The 22,202-nt window shown below is 38.9% G+C and overlaps 1 protein-coding gene across 1 annotated transcript; it reads left to right on the forward strand.

Moving 5' to 3' along the window:
- The first annotated feature begins 321 nt into the window (after positions 1-321).
- Positions 322-21,536, forward strand: LOC132136865 (uncharacterized). The gene is made up of 5 exons (XM_059547405.1): positions 322-352; positions 534-723; positions 1,254-1,452; positions 19,354-20,235; positions 21,480-21,536. The coding sequence occupies exons 1-5, from the start codon at positions 322-324 to the stop codon at positions 21,534-21,536; spliced, it is 1,359 nt and encodes a 452-aa protein (XP_059403388.1).
- The last annotated feature ends 666 nt before the right edge of the window (positions 21,537-22,202 follow it).

Raw genomic sequence — 22,202 nt, forward strand, 5'->3', positions numbered from 1 at the left:
AAAGCTACCACACTTTCTTCAAGAGAAATGGCTTTCACACGGCATGAAATACAAAGAAATGTACAATGCCTCTTTTCCTCCATTCTGGTATTTTGTTAGCTTTGTCTGTTACGAGGCAAAAGCCAGAAATGATCCAAGCTTCTCAATTGCTAGTTTTCCTAGAGGAGAGAAATTCTTGAGCAAACAAACACATCAGAGAACACCAATTTCTGTTCATAAAACCGATGTTTCGCAAAAGTCCTACCCTAGTAAGGACTTTGGCATCAGTGATGAAAGCTCAAAGAACTGCCCGATACATAAGAAACCTCACCCACTGAGAAAATGTCGCAGTTTCCGGATGAAGCCATTGGAGGTACGTAAGGCCTACCTAAAAGAGAATGGAATCTGTTTTCGATGTTGTGGGTCTTCTTCTCACATTGCACGTAATTGCAAAACTGTTGTCAAGTGTACAGAATGTGACAGTGAAGATCACACTGCTGCCCTCCACCCAGGACCAGCACCATGGGTCTCAAAGCCTTCCATTTCCTCTTCAGAGCATGGCGGGGAGGAAGAATGTCCATCACCTCCTGTGAACAGCGCCTGTACCAAGATATGTGGTGAAGGTTCACCAGCCAAATCTTGTTCTAAGATATGCCTAGTTAGAGTGTATCCCAAGGGCAGTCCAGAAGCCGCTGTTAAGATGTATGCAATGCTCGATGACCAGAGTAACAGGTCTCTAGTGAGGTCAGAGTTTTTTTTAGCTTTTTTGCATAAATAGTCAGGCTTCTCCATATCTTTTGAAAACCTGTGCTGGAACTATTGAAGCTTCTGGAAGGAGAGCTGATGGATTTAAGATAGAGCCTGTTATCGGTGATATTAGCTTGACACTACCTACTCTAATTGAGTGCAATGATATTCCGGATAACAGGGTAGAAATACCTACTCCAGAGATTGCTCGAAATCATCCTCATCTTAAAAGAATATATCTTCTGAGATTCCAGAAATGGATGACAATGCCCAGATCCTCATGCTGTTGGGTCGTGATGCTCTGAGAGTCCATAAAGTGAGACGCCAGATAAACTTGATTATTGCAACTCTGTTTTTACCTTCTTGAATAAGTCAGCCTTGAACAAACTGCAAATGGTTCAAAATTCTGCTGCTAGACTTCTAACTGGTGCCCCCAGAAGGTCTCATATCACTCCCGTTTTATTAGCTCTCCATTGGCTCCCTGTAAAATTCAGGATTGATTTTAAGATTTTAGTGTTGACTTATAGGGCATTAAACAGTCAGGCCCCACAATACATCAAGGACCTTTTGACCCCGTACTCCTCAAGCCGCACTCTTCGGTCCTCTGGCCAGAACCTGCTTATGGTCCCAAAAACTCGCTATAAGACCCGAGGGGACCTGTCTTTTCAGTCTGTTGCCCCCAGACTGTGGAATGCCCTGCCTCTGTCTCTGCGTCTGGCAGACTCTGTTGTCTCTTTTAAAAAAGATTTGAAGACTTGTTTATTTAAGAAAGCTTTTGGTTGATGGGTTTTTTCAGTAGTGTTACTTTGATTTGACTTATGTATATACATTTTTATTGTTTTGTTCTACTTTTCTTGTGTACAGCACTTTGTGATTTTATCTGTGAAAAGCGCTTTAGAAATAAACTTTACTTACTTACAATTAAAACCGATCTAGGCTGGCTGATAGTTGGAGACGTATGTTTGGGTGATTCTCACAAACCAACTGTGTTGAGTTACAAGACACATGTGCTGGACAATGGTAGAACCTCATATTTTTCCCCATGTCAAAGTCACATCACCGTGAAGGATAGTTTCAATCTCACGCCTGAAGTACAAGGAATCCCTCATATCTACAAGGGTGCATGTACAAACAAAGGAAATCACCTTGGCTGTTCTGTGTTCAAGCGCACAAAGGATGACAACAAGCCTGCTCTTTCTGTTGAGGATCATCTTTTCCTGGAGATCATGGACAACGATTTTTTCAGAGATAGTGACAATAGCTGGGTGGGTCCTCTTCCTTTCAGATGCCCAAGGCCACTACTTCTCGATAACAGAGGGCATGCTGTCTCTCGGCTCTACTCTCTCCGTCGCACTTTGCTCAAGAGAACAGAGATGAAACAGCAATTCACAGACTTTATGCAAAAGTTGTTTGAAAATGATCATGAATATGCTCCTCTCTTAAGTGATGACCAGGAACGTTGGTATTTGCCATTCTTTGGGGTTTATCATCCTAAAAAACCCAACCAAATTAGAGTGGTGTTTGACTCCAGTACACAATATATGGGTCTCTCACTAAACAGCGTCCTTCTGACTGGACCAGATTTAAACAATAGCTTGTTAGGTGTCCTGATTCGATTCAGAAAGGAGCCAGTTGCTGTGACTGTTGATATACAGCAGATGTTCCACTGTTTCACAGTGAAGGAAGAACACAGAGATTATTTGAGGTTCTTATGGTTCCGTGACAATGATCTCGACAAGGATGTAATTGAATGCCGGATGAAAGTCCATGTATTTGGAAATAGCCCTTCCCCAGCAGTGGCGATTTACGGACTTCGTCGGGCTGCCAAAGAAGGAGAGCTTGTGTATGGAACTGACACCTACAACTTTGTGAGGAGAGATTTTATGTGGACGAATCAAATTTAAGGCTTCACAAGATAATGTCAAACAGCCCGGAGGTGTTGGCAGCCTTTCCATCTGAAGACTGTGTAAAAGGTGTCAAAGATCTTGATTTCGAAGATGATACCATCCCTGCTCAACGCAGTCTTGGCTTGAGCTGGGAAATATCAACAGACACCTTTACAATCCATTTACCAGATAATAGCAAACCTCTGACTCGACGTGGCATTCTCTCCACTGTTAACAGCTTATATGACCCTTTAGGCTTTGCAGCCTCTGTCATGATCCATGGAAGATTCCTGTTGAGACAATTGTCAAAAGGAACAGATGACTGGGATGAACCCCTCCCTGAAGAGAAATGCAGAGAGTGGGAAATGTGGAGAAATTCACTGCAAGACTTGGAAAGAATTCATGTTCAGAGGACGTACAGCCTGAAGTCACTCTCAAAAGCAAAATCTACAGAGCTGGCAATATTTTCAGATGCCTCTTTCAAGGCCATTGGAGCAGTAGCATACCTCAAGACTACCCATGAAGATGGAAAGATTAATGTTGGTTTCATTCTAGGTAAAGCTAAACTAACTCCACCAGATGAACCTACTATCCCTAGGTTAGAGCTTTGGGCTGCTGTATTGGCTGTCGAGATCTCAGATTTAATCTTGGATGAGATTGATTTTAAACCAGACTCTGTAAAGTTTTTCTGCGACAGCAAGGTCGTACTGGGTTACATACACAATGAAAGTAGGAGGTTCTATGTTTATGTTCACAATCGTGTCCAGAGAATAAGGCAGTCATCAAATGCTGAGCAATGGCATTACGTGCCTACCGAGCACAATCCGGCTGACTGTGCCTCAAGGTCTGTTCCAGCCTCTCTTCTTGCAAACTCCATGTGGCTGACAGGACCTGAATTTCTTTATAAACCTTCAACAAGTACTTTCACTGTGCAAGAGACCTTTGAGCTGGTAAATCCAGACAGATTCTGAGGTTCGTCCTTTACCACATGTGAGCACTGCTGCCACAAGTGTAACTGAGAAACCACTCAACCCCAAACGGTTTGAACGTTTTTCTACATGGAAATCTCTGTTGAGAGCAGGGACGTCCTTGATCCATATTGCACACTCCTTTCATTCTGTGACTAAAGGGCAGACATGTAAACATATAGGCTGGCATAGATGTAATCAATCCGACCGCCTGAATGAGTTGGTCCAAGCCAAAAAGATCATCCTTCTTTCAGTCCAAAAGTCTGTTTTTCCTGAGGAGTATAGTGCACTCAAGAGACATGTCGAAATCTCTCAGAGCAGTCCATTAATAAAGTTGAATCCTGTTCTGGGCGAAGATGGACTAATCAGAGTTGGTGGCCGTCTAACACACGCACCCGTGACTAGTGATTAGAGGAATCCCATTGTTTTACCTGGACGACATCATATCTCCACCGTACTAATTCGTTACTTCCATGAACAAGTGAAGCATCAGGGCCATCTGTTCACAGAAGGGGCCCTACGCACTGGGGGATTCTGGCTAATCAATGGAAAAAGATCCATAAGCAGTGTCATACATAAGTGTGTAGTATGTAGGAAGCTGCGTGGAAATACAGAAAATCAAAAAATGGCTGATCTTCCAGAGGAGCGTCTCAGTCCATCCCCACCTTCAACTTATGTTGGTCTGGATGTGTTTGGTCCTTTTTCAGTCTCAGCTCGACGCACAAGAGGAGGTTATGCAGAGAACAAACGTTGGGGAATTCTCTTCACTTGTATGTCAACACGTGCTGTTCACATAGAGCTAATTGAATCTCTTGACACTTCCAGCTGTATAAACGCAATTCAGAGATTTTTTGCCATTAGAGGGCCCGTTAAACAATTCCGATCGGACTATGGAACTAACTTTGTATCTGCAAGCAAAGAACTAGGGTTCTCCAAAGTGGGGAAAGACCCAGAAATGCAAGAATACCTCACAAGCTGCTCTTGCTCATGGGAATTCAATCCACCGCATGCTTCGCACATCGGGGGATCTTGGGAGCATTTGATAGGAGTAGTGAGGAGGATCCTGGATTCAATGTTGATGCAGCATGGTTCTCATCGTCTCTCACATGAGGTCGGTGTTCCTCCATCTCCGGGGAACTCCTTAGGTGATGGAATGTTCAGACAACAGTGGAAGCAGGTGAAAAATCTTGCTGACAATTTTTGGCACCGCTGGAGACGTGAATATCTCCCAACACTTCAAAATCGTCGGAAGTGGAATAGTTCTCAACCTGACATCCAAGAAGGAGATCTCGTACTTCTTAAGGACAACCAGAGCCCTCGTAATAAGTGGCCTATGGCTCTTGTGTCCAAAGTCTTTACAAGTGTTGATTGGAGAGTGCGCAAGGTTCAATTGAAAGTTTCTAAAAGTGGATCTGGAAAAGATGTAACATATCTCAGACCAATTACAGAGGTCATTCTTCTGGTGTCTAAGGAGAGTTGAATTAAATGAGACATCCTTAGGATGTCTGGCGGGGAGTGTTCTGCTCCAAGTTTGTCACTTTAATAGGTTTGACGCCACCTAGTGGTAGTTCTATGCAAAGTGAGTTCAGAGTACAGCATATTTCTCAGACAGTCAGTTTCTCCTTAATCTTTGGATGCCATCCTTTGATTTGTGTTTGTAAAAGCATCATCTGTAAGTTAATTATTCTTTATATAATGCTTATATAACGCTGTTTGTGGTGGAATGCTTTCGGAGCTTTGATTTGATGTGATTTTAGTGGTAGCCTCTAGCTGTTAGCCTAGCCTTTATTTGATATGCCACTCAATGTGTTGATTCATTCTACTTTGCTAAAATAAGTTCGCAATACCAGTTAATATTTGTATTTGCTGCTATTTATGGTTATCTGGTAATCTCATTAAGTAAAATGAGTACATTGATAACATTTGAGCCTTTTTTCAGATATAAGTCAGAGCTGCTTGTATGCATATTCTTTGGTTGTTGTATAATAATTCTGATTAGTGTTTGTTTACTGTTTTTACAGTTTTACTCCTAATTCATAATGTACACCTCAATGGCATCTTATTAAAACGACAAAGACTAAGATGAATCCTGACTTTTCTGTACTTTATGGATGGAGTTTGGCTGACTGTTAAATTGCATTCGCACATGCGAGAAGAACAGTACAATTATTGTGTGCGGGTTGCAGGAAAATAAAGTTATTTGCGGGACTCCCGCAAAGGGGAAATATCTAGCAAAATAAAATTACTAAAAACAGATAAACCTTCATTTATAATAGACTAAAATAAAATAAAATAGACTTTGCGGAATGGGAGGATGCTGCTGAAACCATGGACAGCGACGTGTAATTCCATTCCGAAATAGCGAGAGATCCAGTGGTGGAAAAGGTGATATCAAGAGTTTCCGAGATTAAGCAAAGTAACACGACATGTAGGCTACTTTGCATTTCAGCTCCCAGCGCACCATTGGAGAGGGCTTTCAGTAATTGCGGTCGCATAAATGGGCAGAGACGGATTAATCTGAAGCCCTCATCAATGAACGACATGCTATTCCTGCACGGACTACATTAGTCGTAGTCTACAATTTTTTTTTAAATTCCGTTTATTTTTAAAATTGGTCTATTTTGTTATTGAGGAAAAATGATTTTTTTTGTTTGTTTAATGTTTTTAAGAAAATAAGACATTCTTAAGTAGTATAGGCTAATTTTCCTTTGAACATGAAATAAATCCAGGTTTATTATTATTATATAATTATTTAGGCTATACTATAGCCTAATAGATATATTTTTTTATTTACTTTTGTTACTTTTTACTGTATTTCTATGTTCTAAGTTCCTTGTTTGTTCCTTTCATCCATTTAATTAAACGCAAATAAAATGAAACATTTGTTTTTTTTTAATTTATATTCAACAGGGGAGCAATTGAAAAAATAACAGAGCAGCAGGAAGAATATGCAATGTATTAAAAAAAAAAAATTATACTTTACCCGCGGGATTTGGCAGTTGGTAGCGCGACGAAACTTGATTATTTGCGGGCGGGAGCGGGAGAAAATAACATAAAGAATCCATGCCGCGCAGGTCTCTACACTCAAGCGCCAGCATACTTAGCCTTTCCTGCCCAACCGAGGACCGCAGCTCTCCTTTGATAATTCCCAACTTTGAGAAAAAAATTAGCATATTTCATCCGACCAATAAAAGAAAAGTGTTTTTAATACAAAAAAAGTCAACCTTCAAATAATTATGTTCAGTTATGCACGCAATACTTGGTGGGGAATCCTTTTGCAGAAATGACTGCTTCAATGCGGCGTGGCATGGAGGCAATCAGCCTGTGGCACTGCTGAGGTGTTATGGAGGCCCAGGATGCTTCGATAGCGGCCTTAAGCTCATCCAGAGTGTTGGGTCTTGCGTCTCTCAACTTTCTCTTCACAATATCCCACAGATTCTCTATGGGGTTCAGGTCAGGAGAGTTGGCAGGCCAATTGAGCACAGTAATACCATGGTCAGTAAACCATTTACCAGTGGTTTTGGCACTGTGAGCAGGTGCTAGGTCGTGCTGAAAAACGAAATCTTCATCTCCATAAAGCTTTTCAGCAGATGGAAGCATGAAGTGCTCCAAAATCTCCTGATAGCTAGCTGCATTGACCCTGCCCTTGATAAAACACAGTGGACCAACACCAGCAGCTGACATGGCACCCCAGACCATCACTGACTGTGGGTACTTGACACTGGACTTCAGGCATTTTGGCATTTCCTTCTCCCCAGTCTTCCTCCAGACTCTGGCACCTTGATTTCCGAATGACATGCAAAATTTGTCCAGTGCTGCTTCTCTGTAGCCCAGGTCAGGCGCTTCTGCCGCTGTTTCTGGTTCAAAAGTGGCTTGACCTGGGGAATGCGGCACCTGTAGCCCATTTCCTGCACACGCCTGTGCAAGGTGGCACTGGATGTTTCTACTCCAGACTCAGTCCACTGCTTCCGCAGGTCCCCCAAGGTCTGGAATCGGTCCTTCTCCACAATCTTCCTCAGGGTCCGGTCACCTCTTCTCGTTGTGCAGCATTTTTTGCCACACTGTTTCCTTCCCACTGAGGTGCCTTGATACAGCACTCTGGGAACAGCCTGTTAGTTCAGAAATTTCTTTCTGTGTCTTACCCTCTTGCTTGAGGGTGTCAATGATGGCCTTCTGGTCAGCAGTCAGGTCGGCAGTCTTACCCATGATTGCGGTTTTGAGTAATGAACCAGGCTGGGAGTTTTTAAAAGCCTCAGGAATCTTTTGCAGGTGTTTAGAGTTAATTAGTTGATTCAGATGATTAGGTTAATAGCTCGTTTAGAGAACCTTTTCATGATATGCTAATTTTTTGAGATTTTAGAAATTTTTGGGTTTTCATGAGCTGTATGCCAAAATCATCAGTATTAAAACAATAAAAGACCTGAAATATTTCAGTTGGTGTGCAATGAATCTAAAATATATGACAGTTTAATTTTTATCATTACATTATGGAAAATAATGAACTTTATCACAATATGCTAATTTTTTTAGAAGGACCTGTATATATAGCCTAGAGAGAGAGAGAAACCTGTATACAAGTTTTTTTAGAGAAAAAAAAATTATTTCATTCAGAAATAGAAATAATGCAGACACAAAATGTTTACAAACATTAGGCTATTTTGACTGTCGGACGCATATACAGCGTTACTTATTATACATTTACTATTATTCTTTTCTTCTTTATATTAAATAACATTTTAGCATCTGAGAGAGGTAGGCGTCAGCTTCAGCTTACATTAATTTGTTTTTGGATTGAGGTTTTTATAGCCTAAACCCTAGAGGATTTGATTTGAAGAGAAACTAATAACTGTTTTTATAATGTTTTTAAACATTTTGCTTTAGACTACAGGCATTTTAGCCTTCATTATTTCGGAAAGTAATAGGGCTAATAAAATGCTATGTGAGCCGCGACTTATGTTTTTTTTTTACTCTCTTATACAAGTGTTTTTTTTAACAATGCAGCAAAAATTTTTAAATATCTTAAAAATACTTTTAAAGTGTTGATAGAATTTTTTTTTTTTAAGTAGGCCTAGTTTACATTTGGACAAAATCTGGTGCAAGCTGTAAATTGTAAGCTTTAGATCTCTATTTTTTTTCCTTTTTTTGAGTAAGGAAAACGCTATACTTTATTATTATTATTAAATTATTATTATTAGGCAAATTATAGGCAAATAATATTGTTTTTAAAATATAATGTTATTAACCGGTATTTCTTCCTCCCGAACCGGTTTTGGAACGGTAATAATATCAGAGGAACGCAGAACAGAAACGTTAAAATATCGATTCTGCTCGGAGTGAACCGATTGAATTTTTTTTCCGTTTTCAAGCCCTGGTCTAAATACAGTTCAGGGTAGTGAACGGTAGACCAGACAATGATAGATTGAGGTGAGAGTGTTCATGTAGCATACTTGACTGTTGAGTGCAGGTGTGGGTGATCAATAATCAGATGACAGGGATCTGTTAATTGTTATCTTAATTTTACAGTGTTGTAAATATAACTTAATTAAATCTGAACAGTCACATTCCTAGAAAATAAACATACAGACAGACTGATTAGAGTGATTACCTCCCAGAGCTGTAAGCGAGCAGGAGCCTCAGTTCCTCACTGTTTTTGACCTGGTGTGTCACTTTCAGGTGCTGGCTTAGATTTTTATAATCTAAGTTGCAAAGGGGGCAACTTGACAACATCCTGCAAAAACAAACACAAAAAAATTTATGTTAGAAAATGTTAATTTTATAAGACAATAACAACATTATATTTCACTCTTTTCTGAGCATTTTGAAATTAAATATGCTTAAGTAGTAAGTTAAAATTGGTACTGAAACCAGATATTAAACAAGCCCTGGGGCTTAATTATGAAAGACCACTCTATTGATTAGCTTGGACATTACCAGTATCTGTATACTGCTTTTGGCACTGTAGAAATGAACACAAAACACATACTTTTTTACTATGGAGGACCAAATTACTCAAATACATAAATAAATGAATTCAATAAAACTAAAATTAAATGTACAAGTTTATGCTGAAATAATTATTAGCTAAATAAATCAATAAATAAATAAATGCATCTGTTTATTGTGAAAATAGCAGACACTTGGATGGAATAATTAAAGAAATGTTTATGTATTGAAATGGACTAAGAAAAAAAAATACTACGTTTTTAATCAAAAACGCAGCTCTAGCTCTAGTACTTCTCTATCTAATGTGGCAGACAGGCCAATGCCATTGCAATACATCTTGAAATAGTAGATGATTTACATTAGTGTTGTCACAGTACCAAAATTTCAGTATTCGGTACCGATACCAGTAAAAATCCACGGTTCTTGGTACCAATTTCGGTACCAAAGCAAAACACAAAAATATGCTAATAAAAAAATGTTTTTATAACTAAAAATAAAACCAATACCATTCTTCATACTTATTTACAATTGTGTTTGAAGGTGCCCTAGAATGTGTTGAAATAATATTTTAAATTTGTCTCCTATATCTACATAGAGGGTATTGTGGCTTATTTAAAACAACCAGATGGTTTTACAGGTCCATTTTCAACCCTAGAAATTGGTCCTAGAATTAAATGGTCAGTTTATACTTTAATTAGAAGGGTAATGAATAGTAATGAGTTCTGCTCTGATTGGCTGTTTCACTGCTGGCTCATCACAGTAGCTCAGAGCGACAGCAAACAGGTCTGACATCCAGCGTGACAATTCAGAGATTTGGCTTTCAACTGTACATGTTTGAGCCTGTTTCAGATAATGATGCCGATTTTTGAGGAATAGTTGTTCTTCAACCTAAACGTTAACTAGCATATAGCATTAACTTTACAAACGTCAGCAGTCACAATTTTAGGGCATGGTAAAAACATGTAAATTATTATGTCACCATATAACTATACAATGATAGGTTTTTCACATTGAATCAAGAACAAAAACAGTGAACTGTGTAGCGTGTGAATGTATTGTTTGGAGAAGTTTTTACAGTAAGTTAGCCTATTAAAATCAATTTTGCCAACAAAAGTACACTATAGAAGCCACTCAATATAGTCAATGTCATGTTTATTACTCCGCTGCTTTACTGTGATTAGGATTTAGCCTAATAATAACAAAAACTTCTAAGGTCAATCTTTTTTTACAGGTTTACTTGTGGAAATTGTGCACGCATGGCCCTCGAGAGAGAAAATATATGTCGCAGGGAAATACCACATGTATTTCACAAGTACACTGGATAGAAATGTTTTCAACCTATGTGTGTGCTTTCTGCTACTTCCAAAGTATGAAAGATTGCTGTAAATAACAGTACCATTATGATTTTTTTCTTTTGCAGGGCACAAGAAGAATGAGAAAAGTGCCTAATACAATATCATGCATGACAGACCATCCTGGCCTTGAACCTGTGTTTCTCAATATATACTGTATTCTTTGCAAAATGAATGTATATAGAGCTGACCATGGGCGTGTTAGAGTCAGAGGGATGGAAAGGTAAGGTTACATTTTGTGTAAATAATTGGGCTCTGTTACATCCATATTACATCATGAGTTTAATGCATTACACAGCCATACCGTATGATGTATGTTAGAAAAGAAGAAACATGTGATAATGACATAGTTACACGACCCATAATGACCTGCGAACAAAATAAATACCAAAACACACGTTTTTCTTTCTGCAGGCAGTGCTGCACATAAGAAGGCAGTTTCCTGATACTGCTGGGCGATGAGTTGGATTCAGACCCCCCCCTTGACTGAAACGTGACACAAGCTGAGCAACAGCATTTTCAATGCCATTCCCTCTGGTGGGTCTTCTCTGTTGCAAGGTACTACATTTCCATGGCCATGTACTTACACTCTGAATTTAACTGACACAATAGTGTTGGGTGATATAGTCATCTTTAAAATCGACATATCGTCAGCCTGTAAGATCGACAATATACGGTATTATCGTGCATGGGTGGAGTAAGAGAGAGACTCTTTGTTCTTGTCATAGCATAGCATAACTACACAGAGAGTGAGCATATGGAATCACCAATAATCAAAGAAAATAATCTTTCATACATACTAACGTTAAATATAAAAATACTGTATGTAAAACAGCTACCGTATTTTGCGGCGTCACATCAGTCAAAAAATATGTCATAAAGAGGAAAAATATATAAGTCGCACTGGACTATAAGTCGCATTTATTTAGAACCAAGAGAAAACATTAACGTCTACAGCCACGAGAGGGCGCTCTATGCCGCTCAGTGTAGGCTACAGGAGCACTGAGCGGCATAGAGCGCCCTCTCGCGGCTGTAGATGGTAATGTTTTCTCTTAGTTCATTTCTCTTAGTTCATGTCAAATTAATTTTGCAAGCAACAGAGTAGGGAAAGACCACACGCGGAATAGCAATAGATACCAGATTTATTAAATAAATAGAGTTTAACAGAAAAGATTTTATACAGTCAGTAATGAAGATGGCTTTGTCAGCAGTCCCCTCCTTGTCAGTCTCATCTATAGCGAACTGATTAGCACAACTCCAAACACCTGTGCCCAGCTCACCTGTAGGAGACAGACGCAGCACACAGGCAGGAGGAGGAGCCAGGCAAAGCCGTGACAGTCACAGTAATACCCCACCATTCCTAAAAAACGTCTAAGCTGAAATAAGAGGGTTCTGCCAAACCATTATTCAAGAGATACTTCACCTCTGCCTCTAGGTGCTGCTGTTTCTCTAATGACACCCAATAAAACCTCTGCCTTATCGGCTCAGTGTCACCCACATCAATGTCATGTTTGATAAAGTGAGTGCACGACGGTGTGTCTGAAAACAAAGCAGGAAAGTTCAAATTCAATGACTCAACTTCAAATGCCCTCTCCTTGGACAAATGCCCAAGTAGTGTGTAGGGACAAAAAAAAAAACCTATCACGATTTTGATACATTTTGCGATTTCGATTTTAATCACGATTTTGACACACAGACATGCTTTACAGTCATAAATGCATTCAGTATAAATTTTAAACATATTTCCAAAAGAAAACCAATGAGAGCTTTATTAAAAAAAACTTGTAACATGTCTCTAGAACAGACATAAGTCAAAATAATCACCAAGTAAAGATGTCAAACAAAATGTCTAGACATATGGCAAAAAAAAAAAAACAAAGGTGTCCAGGGATTTTTTTTTTTGCCATGCATTGGTCATAGAGCTCACTGTAGCGGTGCCTGAGGTGTCGTTTTTTGCCCAATATATTTATTGCCCAAGGTTCACACATACTCCTTCTGCAGTGCGTATACCGTAAGTAATGTGTACGCGGTTCAGAAGCAGCAACGAGAGCGCATTATTGTAGCGCGACAGCACATTAAAATAATGCGCGAGCGTGAGTCTATCCGCTCGCATGCAGATTTCCTTTGCTCTGTTAACAAAACCAGATGCGTGTGCTCAGATCATAGACTGTATAAGGCTCAGATACACACTGCGTTAAAACGTGTCCCCTCTCGCTCAACCTGTGTCCTGTGCACTCACAACTCTCTCTATGCTCATGCGCAAGATATTAAATCTTTTCGCACCTTTCTATTTCTAACCCCTCCAGTTCTCATCTTTTACTGCATGCAGTGTGAACGTTCTAATCCTTTAACATTGGCTCGAAAAAAAAAAAGGCTACGCATCACAGACAGTGTGTGTGAACATGGAGTTAGGGATAAGCATAGTCTGTTCTGTTCTCCCACTCCACTTAGGTGCGCTGCATTCTGATTGGTTCGCACAGCATACTGCGGGAGGTCGGGGCCGCAGAAAATCGTGCTATAAAGTGATTTAGAAATCATGCACACTCAAATCACAATTTTATTACGATTTCTATTAAATCGCACAGCCCTAGTAGTGTGTCCAACTCAGACAACTTCTCTGAGTTCTTCAACCGAGGCTGGAGCACACAGTCCTCTTGGCTAACCACATCCTCATCACCACCCGCTGCCACCTTATGGGAAGAGAAACTAGATATCCCAGCAACTGCAGCCAAAGCAACTGACTTAACCTGATCACCAGTCTCTGCTGCCCCAGAAACCGGAGACCTACTGTAATAAGGTTTCAAAAGATTAATGTGAAAAGGTTGCGTAGTACGCCTATGGTCAGGAGTTGAAACTAGATAATTCAGGTCTGACACCTGCCGAACAACCGTGTAAGGACCTGCATATTTAGCAAGAAAGGGAGAACCGGCTATCGGCAACAACACCGGAACCTGATCTCCCAGACTGAATACTCTCAGCTCAGCTCAGATCAGGTGATCATACCAACTCTCCATTTTCTTCTGAGCCTTAGATTTTCTACAGCCATCTCACAAGCTAAGAACAATTTCTGGCGAAAACCGTTCACATAATCCTACAAGTTAGTAGGACTTTCAGGACACTTCAGATTATCCTGCAGGACAGCTAAAGGCCCCCAAACTCTATGCCAGAACACCAAATCATTAGGTGAGAAACCCGTACTTTCCTGTGTTACCTCACGTGCTGCAAGCAACAACCAAGGAAGCCCTTCCCAGTCTTTGCTAAGCTGAACACAGTAACCCCCAAGCAGTGACTTGAGTGTCTGGTGAAAACGCTCCAAAGAGCCTTGGCTCTGGGCGTGATAAGCACTACTGAGCTGATGTTTAACATGCAGCTGCTCCAGCCCTTCTGAAAACATACATCATGTAAAACTGGAGCCTCTGTCACTCTGACAATCTGTGGGATGCCAAAGATGGAGATAAACAGAGAGAGCTTTCACCACCGACTTGGTAGAAATTGTACGTAACGCATAGGCAGCCGGGTAACCTGACACATCACAGTCAAAAGGTAAACACACCCTGACTTAGATGGAGGCAATGGTCCAACACAGTCGGTTAGCAAATACTCAAATGGGTTCCCTAAAGCTGGAAAAGGGTAAAGTGGAGCAGGCTTGATCACCTGATTAGGCTTTCCAGTTCACTGACATGTATGGCAGGTCTTAATGAAGCATGTCACATCCTTCTTTAGGCAAGGCCAATAGAAGTACTTCATAAATCTGTCATACGTCTTCCGCGCCCCCAAATGGCCCGCTATATCACCATACGCCGTCAGTAGTATCAAGTCTCTAAACTTCACAGGCACTACTATATGGAAAACAGGATCCTCAAACATATCATTAATCCGAGGCATCCACTTACGAAACAACAGCCCACCCTGAACAAAATAACCCCTCGCTGCTTTATGTCGCTCCTCAACAGGCAAAACCCCAGCAAACAGTTCACTCAATGTTGAGTCCTCCTTCTGCGCTACAACAAAATCACTAAATGACAGAAGATGGCAAATCTGGCAAAACAATAGGCTTACAATTTTTCTCTAAAACCTCAGTTCCAGAGGCACGGTTCATGGCACGCGTTACTGCACAGGCAGTAAACACCTCAGGTAAGCTCTGCAGGCTACAATCAGCACCTGATGAGATAGATGGAACACTCTTAACCACCACAGGTGGCGGCACATCACACCAAACACAAACAGCTACAGTATACTGGGGTGCGTTTCCCAAAAGCATTGTTAGCCAACTATGGTCGCAATTTCCGTCGTTAACGTAGTTCAAAGATTCGGTGTTTCCCGAAACCGTAGTTCAAACGAATATTCGCAAACTTGTCGTTGGAACGACAGCTCTCCACCTGTGGTTAGAGGCATAGTTCGTCGTTAGTTTGCTGTGTCGATGTCATTAATTGCGCTGCACCTGGGCTGTGTTCTATTCAGAGTTATCGACCCTATGCCCTGTTACTTTAGAATATTTCACTATCCACTTTGAGCGATTTAAAAGACTTAAAGTTTAAGTTTATTACATAATTCGCCTTTTTTATTATTATTACAAATTCAGTTTGAAACTATATAGCAGATTGGCCCTCGCAATTATTCTCCCTTAGAAGTGCCCTCTGAAAGCATTAATCTTTCTGATTAGAATGCAGCCATCGTTTCTTTGGTGTGAAAAAAAAAACTAAGTTTGTCGAGCGAGTTATCTTTGTAAAAACATTCCAAAAGACATAGGTCTCATAACAATATTGGTAAAACAGTGTTAGAGGTTTTCTCTTATATTAACATTCAAAAATCACAGTATTTTTTTATAGTAAATGAATTTTTTATTTTAAATGAATGTACCTAAATAAAGTAACAAAAATGTATAAATGAGTGATTTTGTTCTTTTTCCAGAATTAGAATACTCTCTACAAATGTGTTTGTTTGTTTGTGTGTGTATATATATATATATATATATATATGCTTTTCTCCCTTCCAAAAAAAAAAAAAAGTCTATATGCTTCTGGAACTAAATCATACTTTAAGCACAGCATCTTTCACGTTTTTATAAATCTTTCTTTCAGGCACCGACAAAGCACAATAAATGCCTCCTGCACTTTTCCAACTAGAACGTTCTGGAGTAACAATGTTCGTTCAGGATCACTCCAACCACAATCATCTGACAGACTTTCAAACAGTGAAAACACCACATCCGGATCTTTCTCATTAAACCTTGGTAGCAATCTGGCCATATTAGAGATATCAGGGGTGCGTGCTGGTCCAATCGGGACATCGATATCACCAATAATTTTCCCTTCTGCAATCAACCTAAAACGTTCTAAAGCAATTTCTCAATCATCTTTCATTTTATTATATTCTAGTTGACGTTCAGCTTCTCTCTCTCTGTTGCATTTCTAACAGCTCTTTTTGTTGTTCAAAAGGTAATACCAAGATTATGGTGACTCACCCAGACTTGCCCGTGGCATTGAAGCACTTTCAGGCTCCAACTCATCCATTGAAGCTATTGATGGGAGAAATTTTCTTTCAGCCAATTTAGTTCTAACCGCCTGCCTTATCTGCGACAAATTTGCATTTTTTCCTCAAACCCCAATTCAAAATGATAATGTTCCCTAACATCAGAAGTGGAAAGAGTACAAAAATATTCTACTCAAGTAAAAGTACCATTACATTAATGAAATTTTACTTAAGTACAAGTAAAAGTACCAGTCTAAAAATCTACTCAAGTAAAAGTAAAAAGTAGCTCATTTAAAATTTACTCAGAGTAAAAATTACTTAGTTACATTTTAACAGTGGGAGGGAGTCAAAATGGGACAGGCCAAGAGTGTCAAACTCAGTTCCTGGAGGGCCACAGTCCTGCACAGTTTAGATATAACCCTAATTAAACACACCTGATCCAGCTAATCTAATCATTTAGGTTTATTTGAAAACTACATGATATGTGTGCTGGAGCAGGGTTAGAACTAAACTCTGCAGGGCTACGGCCCTCCAGGAACTGAGTTTGACACCCCTGGGATAGGTCTATTACTCTCAAACTAGTTGTTTTTAATTAAAGGAATCAGTTATTTAGAATAATAAAACATTTGGGCTGTTACCAGGCAAATCAGTATCAACAAACTCATCTTTTAATGCAAGGAAATGCAGAAGATTCACTGGAAGTGGCATTTAGATGTATTACACTGTTTAGTGCAGGACAAGAATGCATTTAACCTGCAGTTACAAATGCATGAATAATGTTTTGATGTACAAGACATAAAATGTTGAATACTCATTTGAAATGATTAAAAAAAAAATCAAAAGATACTTTAAATGTGAAATTAAAATGGCCTGTATGTGTCAGCAAGTCACTGTTAATAAGTGAGTCATTGCGATTGAACCGAATCTTTTAAACGGTTGATTCATTCAGGAACGAAACACTGTCACGTTGCTCAGAGAAGCAAAACTGTGCTTTGGTGGCTGTGTTTGGATCATTTTCTGTTGTAGAAATAGAGCTAAAAAAGGCAATATGGTGTCTAAAACGCAAGTCTCTTAATTAACTTGTTTACTGAACTGTTATATATATGTATGTATATATTCATGATGATTTTTGGAGGAAAAGATGGCATTCTTTGTGTGATTTTGATTTAATATATGAAATTATATAAATATGTGAATTTTCTGCCCCTATATCTTCAATTTTGTGATCATTCTAAATGCATTTTAGGAGACTGAATCACACAGTGAAAGAAAGCACTATAAATGCGCGCGCACATCATTAAAACAAAAATAGCACACTCCTCACCACTGTCTTTTTGGCTAATTTGTGCAAAACCTCTTGCTAAAATGTCAAAGCTTCATTTTAACCACCAATGCAACGATTCAATTATTTAGCTTACCTCTACATTCTTGCGAAGGGTTGATGTCTTGTCGAGATTTTATAAGCTGCTAGTTTGGTCTTCCTAGGCAAGCACAGCTCACACTGCATAATAGAGCATACATATGGCCAGGGGTTCACTTCATTTCCTTCGAGTTCAACTTCAGAATATGACGGGGTTTCGTTTTCAGCGGTGTCTGCACCACTAACGCCTGTTTTGTCCGTCTGCATCTTTCTTGTGATTTTAGCGCCAGTTTGCCCTCCTGCCCATTATTTACTGACGTAGTTTCCAGGGAGCGATTTTTTTTTTTTATTTTTTTTTACTCAGTAATTAATGTGTTTTAAAATGTAGCGAAGTACAATACTTCAATCAAAATATACTTAAGTAAAAGTAAAATTACAGATTCAAAAAATTACTTTAAAAAGTATTAGTACACAAAAAAGCTACTCAATTACAGTAACGCGAGTAAATGTAATTCGTTACTTTCCACCTCTGCCTAACATCACACAACTGCTTAGTCATTGCATCTGAAACCTGATCTGATGGAGCAGCGAAAAATTGATACAAAGTATTTCCTCTGCAGTTTAGCTTTAACCCTTAAACCAAATTTTTAAATGAGCACATTTATCAGTGTTAAGTACGGTCACCACACTGCAAAAAAAAAAAAGAGCTGCCCTGCACACGTCCATCCACTTAATGCATACCCCAAGAACAGAGATTTTTAATACACAATATCAGTGGCACCTAACTTCGACAAAAATGCAGTTAAAGCAGGTATCCATGACTGTGCCCTCTGCCCAGGATATAGCACCCTGCTTAGCAGGGGTTCGCAAAGCTCCAATGGCTACACCATCAATTAGTAAAAAAAAAAAACAAATTTCAGGCCATGATCAGATCTGCCCTTGACTATGGGTGCTTTCTGTATGGATCTGCTTCCAAAACTGTTCTGGCTAGGTTAGATGTGGTGCAGGCTAGAGCTTTGAGGCTTTGTTGTGTTACATGTTTATTAGATCCTGTACCCACTAAATTACTGAAAGAGTTGTTACCTGTAGCCGAAGAACCGCTTCTCAATATCATTAACTCGTCGTTATCTTTAGGTCACGTCCCAAAACCATTCAAGCTGGTGGTTATCAAGCCTCTTATTAAGAAACCAAAACTAGATCCTAGTGTACTGGCAAATTATAGGCCTATTTCAAATCTTCCATTTATGTCTAAAATTTTAGAAAAAGTTGTGTCTGCTCAATTGAGCACCTTCCTGCATAAAAATGATCTGTATGAAGAATTTCAGTCAGGTTTTAGGCCCCACCATAGCACAGAAACTGCACTTGTTAAAATTACAAATGACCTGCTTCTTGCGTCAGATCAAGGCTGCATCTCATTTCTAGTCTTACTTGATCTTAGTGCTGCGTTCGACACCATAGATCATGACATACTCATAGATCGATTACAAAACTATACAGGTATTCAAGGGCAGGCTCTAAGATGGTTTAGATCCTACCTGTCCGATCGCTACCATTTTGTTTACTTAAATGGGGTGTCATCTCATTTGTCATCAGTAAAGTATGGAGTGCCACAAGGATCCGTCCTAGGTCCCCTTCTATTTTCAATATACATGTTGCCCCTTGGTAATATTATTAGAAAATACGGAATTAGCTTACACTGTTATGCTGATGATACTCAGCTCTATATCTCAACGAGACCGGATGAAACTTACCAATTATCTAAGCTAACAGAGTGTGTTAAAAATGTAAAAGATTGGAGGACAAATAATTTTCTCCAATTAAATTCGGATAAGACAGAGATATTAATTATTATACCAAAAAACACCACACAGAATCTTGTAGATTACAATCTGCAACTAGACGGATGTACTGTTACTTCCTCTACAGTCAGAAATCTGGGTGTTATATTGGACAGCAATTTGTCTTTTGAAAATCATATTTCCAATGTTACAAAAACCGCATTCTTCCATCTTAGAAACATTGCCAAGCTACGAAACATGTTATCTGTGTCTGATGCAGAAAAGCTAGTTCATGCATTCATGACCTCTAGACTGGACTATTGTAATGCACTTCTAGGTGGTTGTCCTGCTTCGTCAATAAACAAGCTACAGGTCGTCCAAAATGCAGCAGCTAGAGTCCTTACCAGGTCAAGAAAATATGATCATATTACCCCAATTTTACAGTCTCTGCACTGGCTACCTATTAAGTTCCGTATCAGTTACAAATTATCATTACTTACCTATAAGGCCCTAAATGGTTTAGCTCCTGCGTACCTAACTAGCCTTCTACCACGCTACAACCCATCACGCACCCTAAGGTCACAAAACGCTGGACTTTTGGTAGTTCCTAGGATAGCAAAGTCCACTAAAGGAGGTAGAGCTTTTTCACATTTGGCTCCCAAACTCTGGAATAGCCTTCCTGATAATGTTCGGGGTTCAGACACACTCTCTCTGTTTAAATCTAGATTAAAAACACGTCTCTTTCACCAAGCATTCGAATAATGTATCTCTTAAATTGTGAGTGTAGTTGCATCTGCATTTTTATTCTTTAGCTTGGGTTAAACTAATTTTACTTTGTTGGATCAGCAGCTATGCTAATGATGTCTCTATTTTGTTTCTATGTTTTGCCACGGGATTTACATCCCGTGGTAACTAGGATTTACACAAGCTCCAGTCTGGATCCAGAACACCTGAGAAGAGATGATGCTGACCCTCAGAGGACCCCAGATGATGCTGACCCTGAATCAAGCAGAACTAACAAATATTGCTACAAGTGTGACTGCATCATATAATAACTATTAATTAATAATATTGATAGTTCATCGTCTAGCTGACTACGTCTTGTATTATTATTATAATTTTTTATTTTTTCTAAAATCCTGTCAAACGTGCACAAACTACTAGCTACTACTAAATATTGTAGAAACATAATTTTCTGTAAAGTTGCTTTGTAACGATTTGTATTGTAAAAAGTGCTATTGAATTGAAAAAAATAAAAAATACCGTTCCTATAAACAGTACAGACCAAAAGTTTGGAAACATTACTATTTTTAATGTTTTTGGAAGAAGTTTCTTCTGTTCATCAAGCCTGCATTTATTTGATCAAAAATACAGAAAAAAGTAATATTGTGATGTATTATTACAATTTAAAATAATTGTTTTTTTAATTTTGTAATAACAATATACACTACTGGTTAGTAATTTGGGGTCAGTAATTTTTTTTTCTTTATTTTTTTTTTTAAATAAAATCAATACTTTTATTCAGCAAGGATGTGTTAAATTGATAAAAAGTGATAGTAAAGAAAATATATTATTAGAATATATATTATTAGAATTTTTTTTTTTTTTAATTAATGCAGTTCTTTTTAACCTTTTATTGATCAAATATATTAGACAGCAGAACTGTTTCCAACACTCATAATAAATCAGAATATTAGAATGATTTCTAAATGATCATGTGACACTGAAGGCTGGAGTAATGATGCTGAAAATTCAGCTCTGCATCACAGGAATAAATAATTTCTCTAAAGTATATTCAAATAGAAAACAATTATTTTAAGTTGTAATAATATTTCACAATATTACTGTTTTTTCTGTATTTTTGATCAAATAAATGCAGGCTTGATGAGCAGAAGAAACTTCTTTCAAAAACATAAAAAATAGTAATGTTTCCAAACTTCTGGTCTGTACTGTACGTCATAGCTGACATAATGTTGAGTTACCGTCTCGAGAAGGGAACGTCTCCGGTTACTATCGGAACATCGAGAGGCGGGAACGAGACATTACGTTAGCCGCCGTGGTCGCTGTTTGAACAGCCGTTCTAGCGTTCAGTCGTGATTTTGACATAATTTCCACGCCCATGCAATTTATACTGCTCGCGAACCTATCAGTATTTGCATGCTTCGCGTCAATTGGCCAGCTGTCCCCAGCTGGCATTAGCCCATAAGATTTCAGCGAAAGTGGAGAAGGGAGGAGTTCCCATATACGTCATAGCTGATGTAATGTCTCGTTACTGCCTCGAGAAGGGAACCAAAATAAATAGTGTTCCAACCAATCACTGACAGGGGCTAGCGGATTGTTAGGAAAGATTAGATGAATGTGATCATTTATGTTTGGGCCTGAAATCGCTGATACAACCTTTAATTCAATCATTTTTTGCTTCAGTTATTTATAAATTGGGTCAGAGCATCATCCAGTGGATTAAAGCGGTTACTTTTATCCACTTAAAATTTATTACAGCTTACCATTTAAACTCGTCAGAAAAGCGTCTTTATCAGGTAAATATTTACACATAATTGACTAGATAACTCGTCAATGGCGGCGAAAGAGTTAAAAGTCTTGTGTAGCCAGACTATTCTAGCTTTGCCTCCCAAATCAAACAATACAAGGGTTTGGGGTCTGAGGTGGTGTAGCAAAATAATAATCAGGCTTCTGATGCAACTTTCCACTGGAGATAA

Source organism: Carassius carassius, unplaced genomic scaffold (genome assembly GCF_963082965.1).
Source record: "Carassius carassius unplaced genomic scaffold, fCarCar2.1 SCAFFOLD_56, whole genome shotgun sequence".
Taxonomy (NCBI): domain Eukaryota; kingdom Metazoa; phylum Chordata; class Actinopteri; order Cypriniformes; family Cyprinidae; genus Carassius; species Carassius carassius.

Bases quoted from the DNA above. Each gene is read 5' to 3' on its own strand.
- LOC132136865 (XM_059547405.1), top strand. From the start codon at position 322: ATGTCGCAGTTTCCGGATGAAGCCATTGGAG. The intron at 1,453-19,353 runs GTTGTCTCTTTT...CTATTTTCAATA, and splicing joins CTCTGCGTCTGGCAGACTCT to TACATGTTGCCCCTTGGTAA. The intron at 20,236-21,479 runs GCATTCGAATAA...CGTCTCGAGAAG, and splicing joins AAACACGTCTCTTTCACCAA to GGAACGTCTCCGGTTACTAT.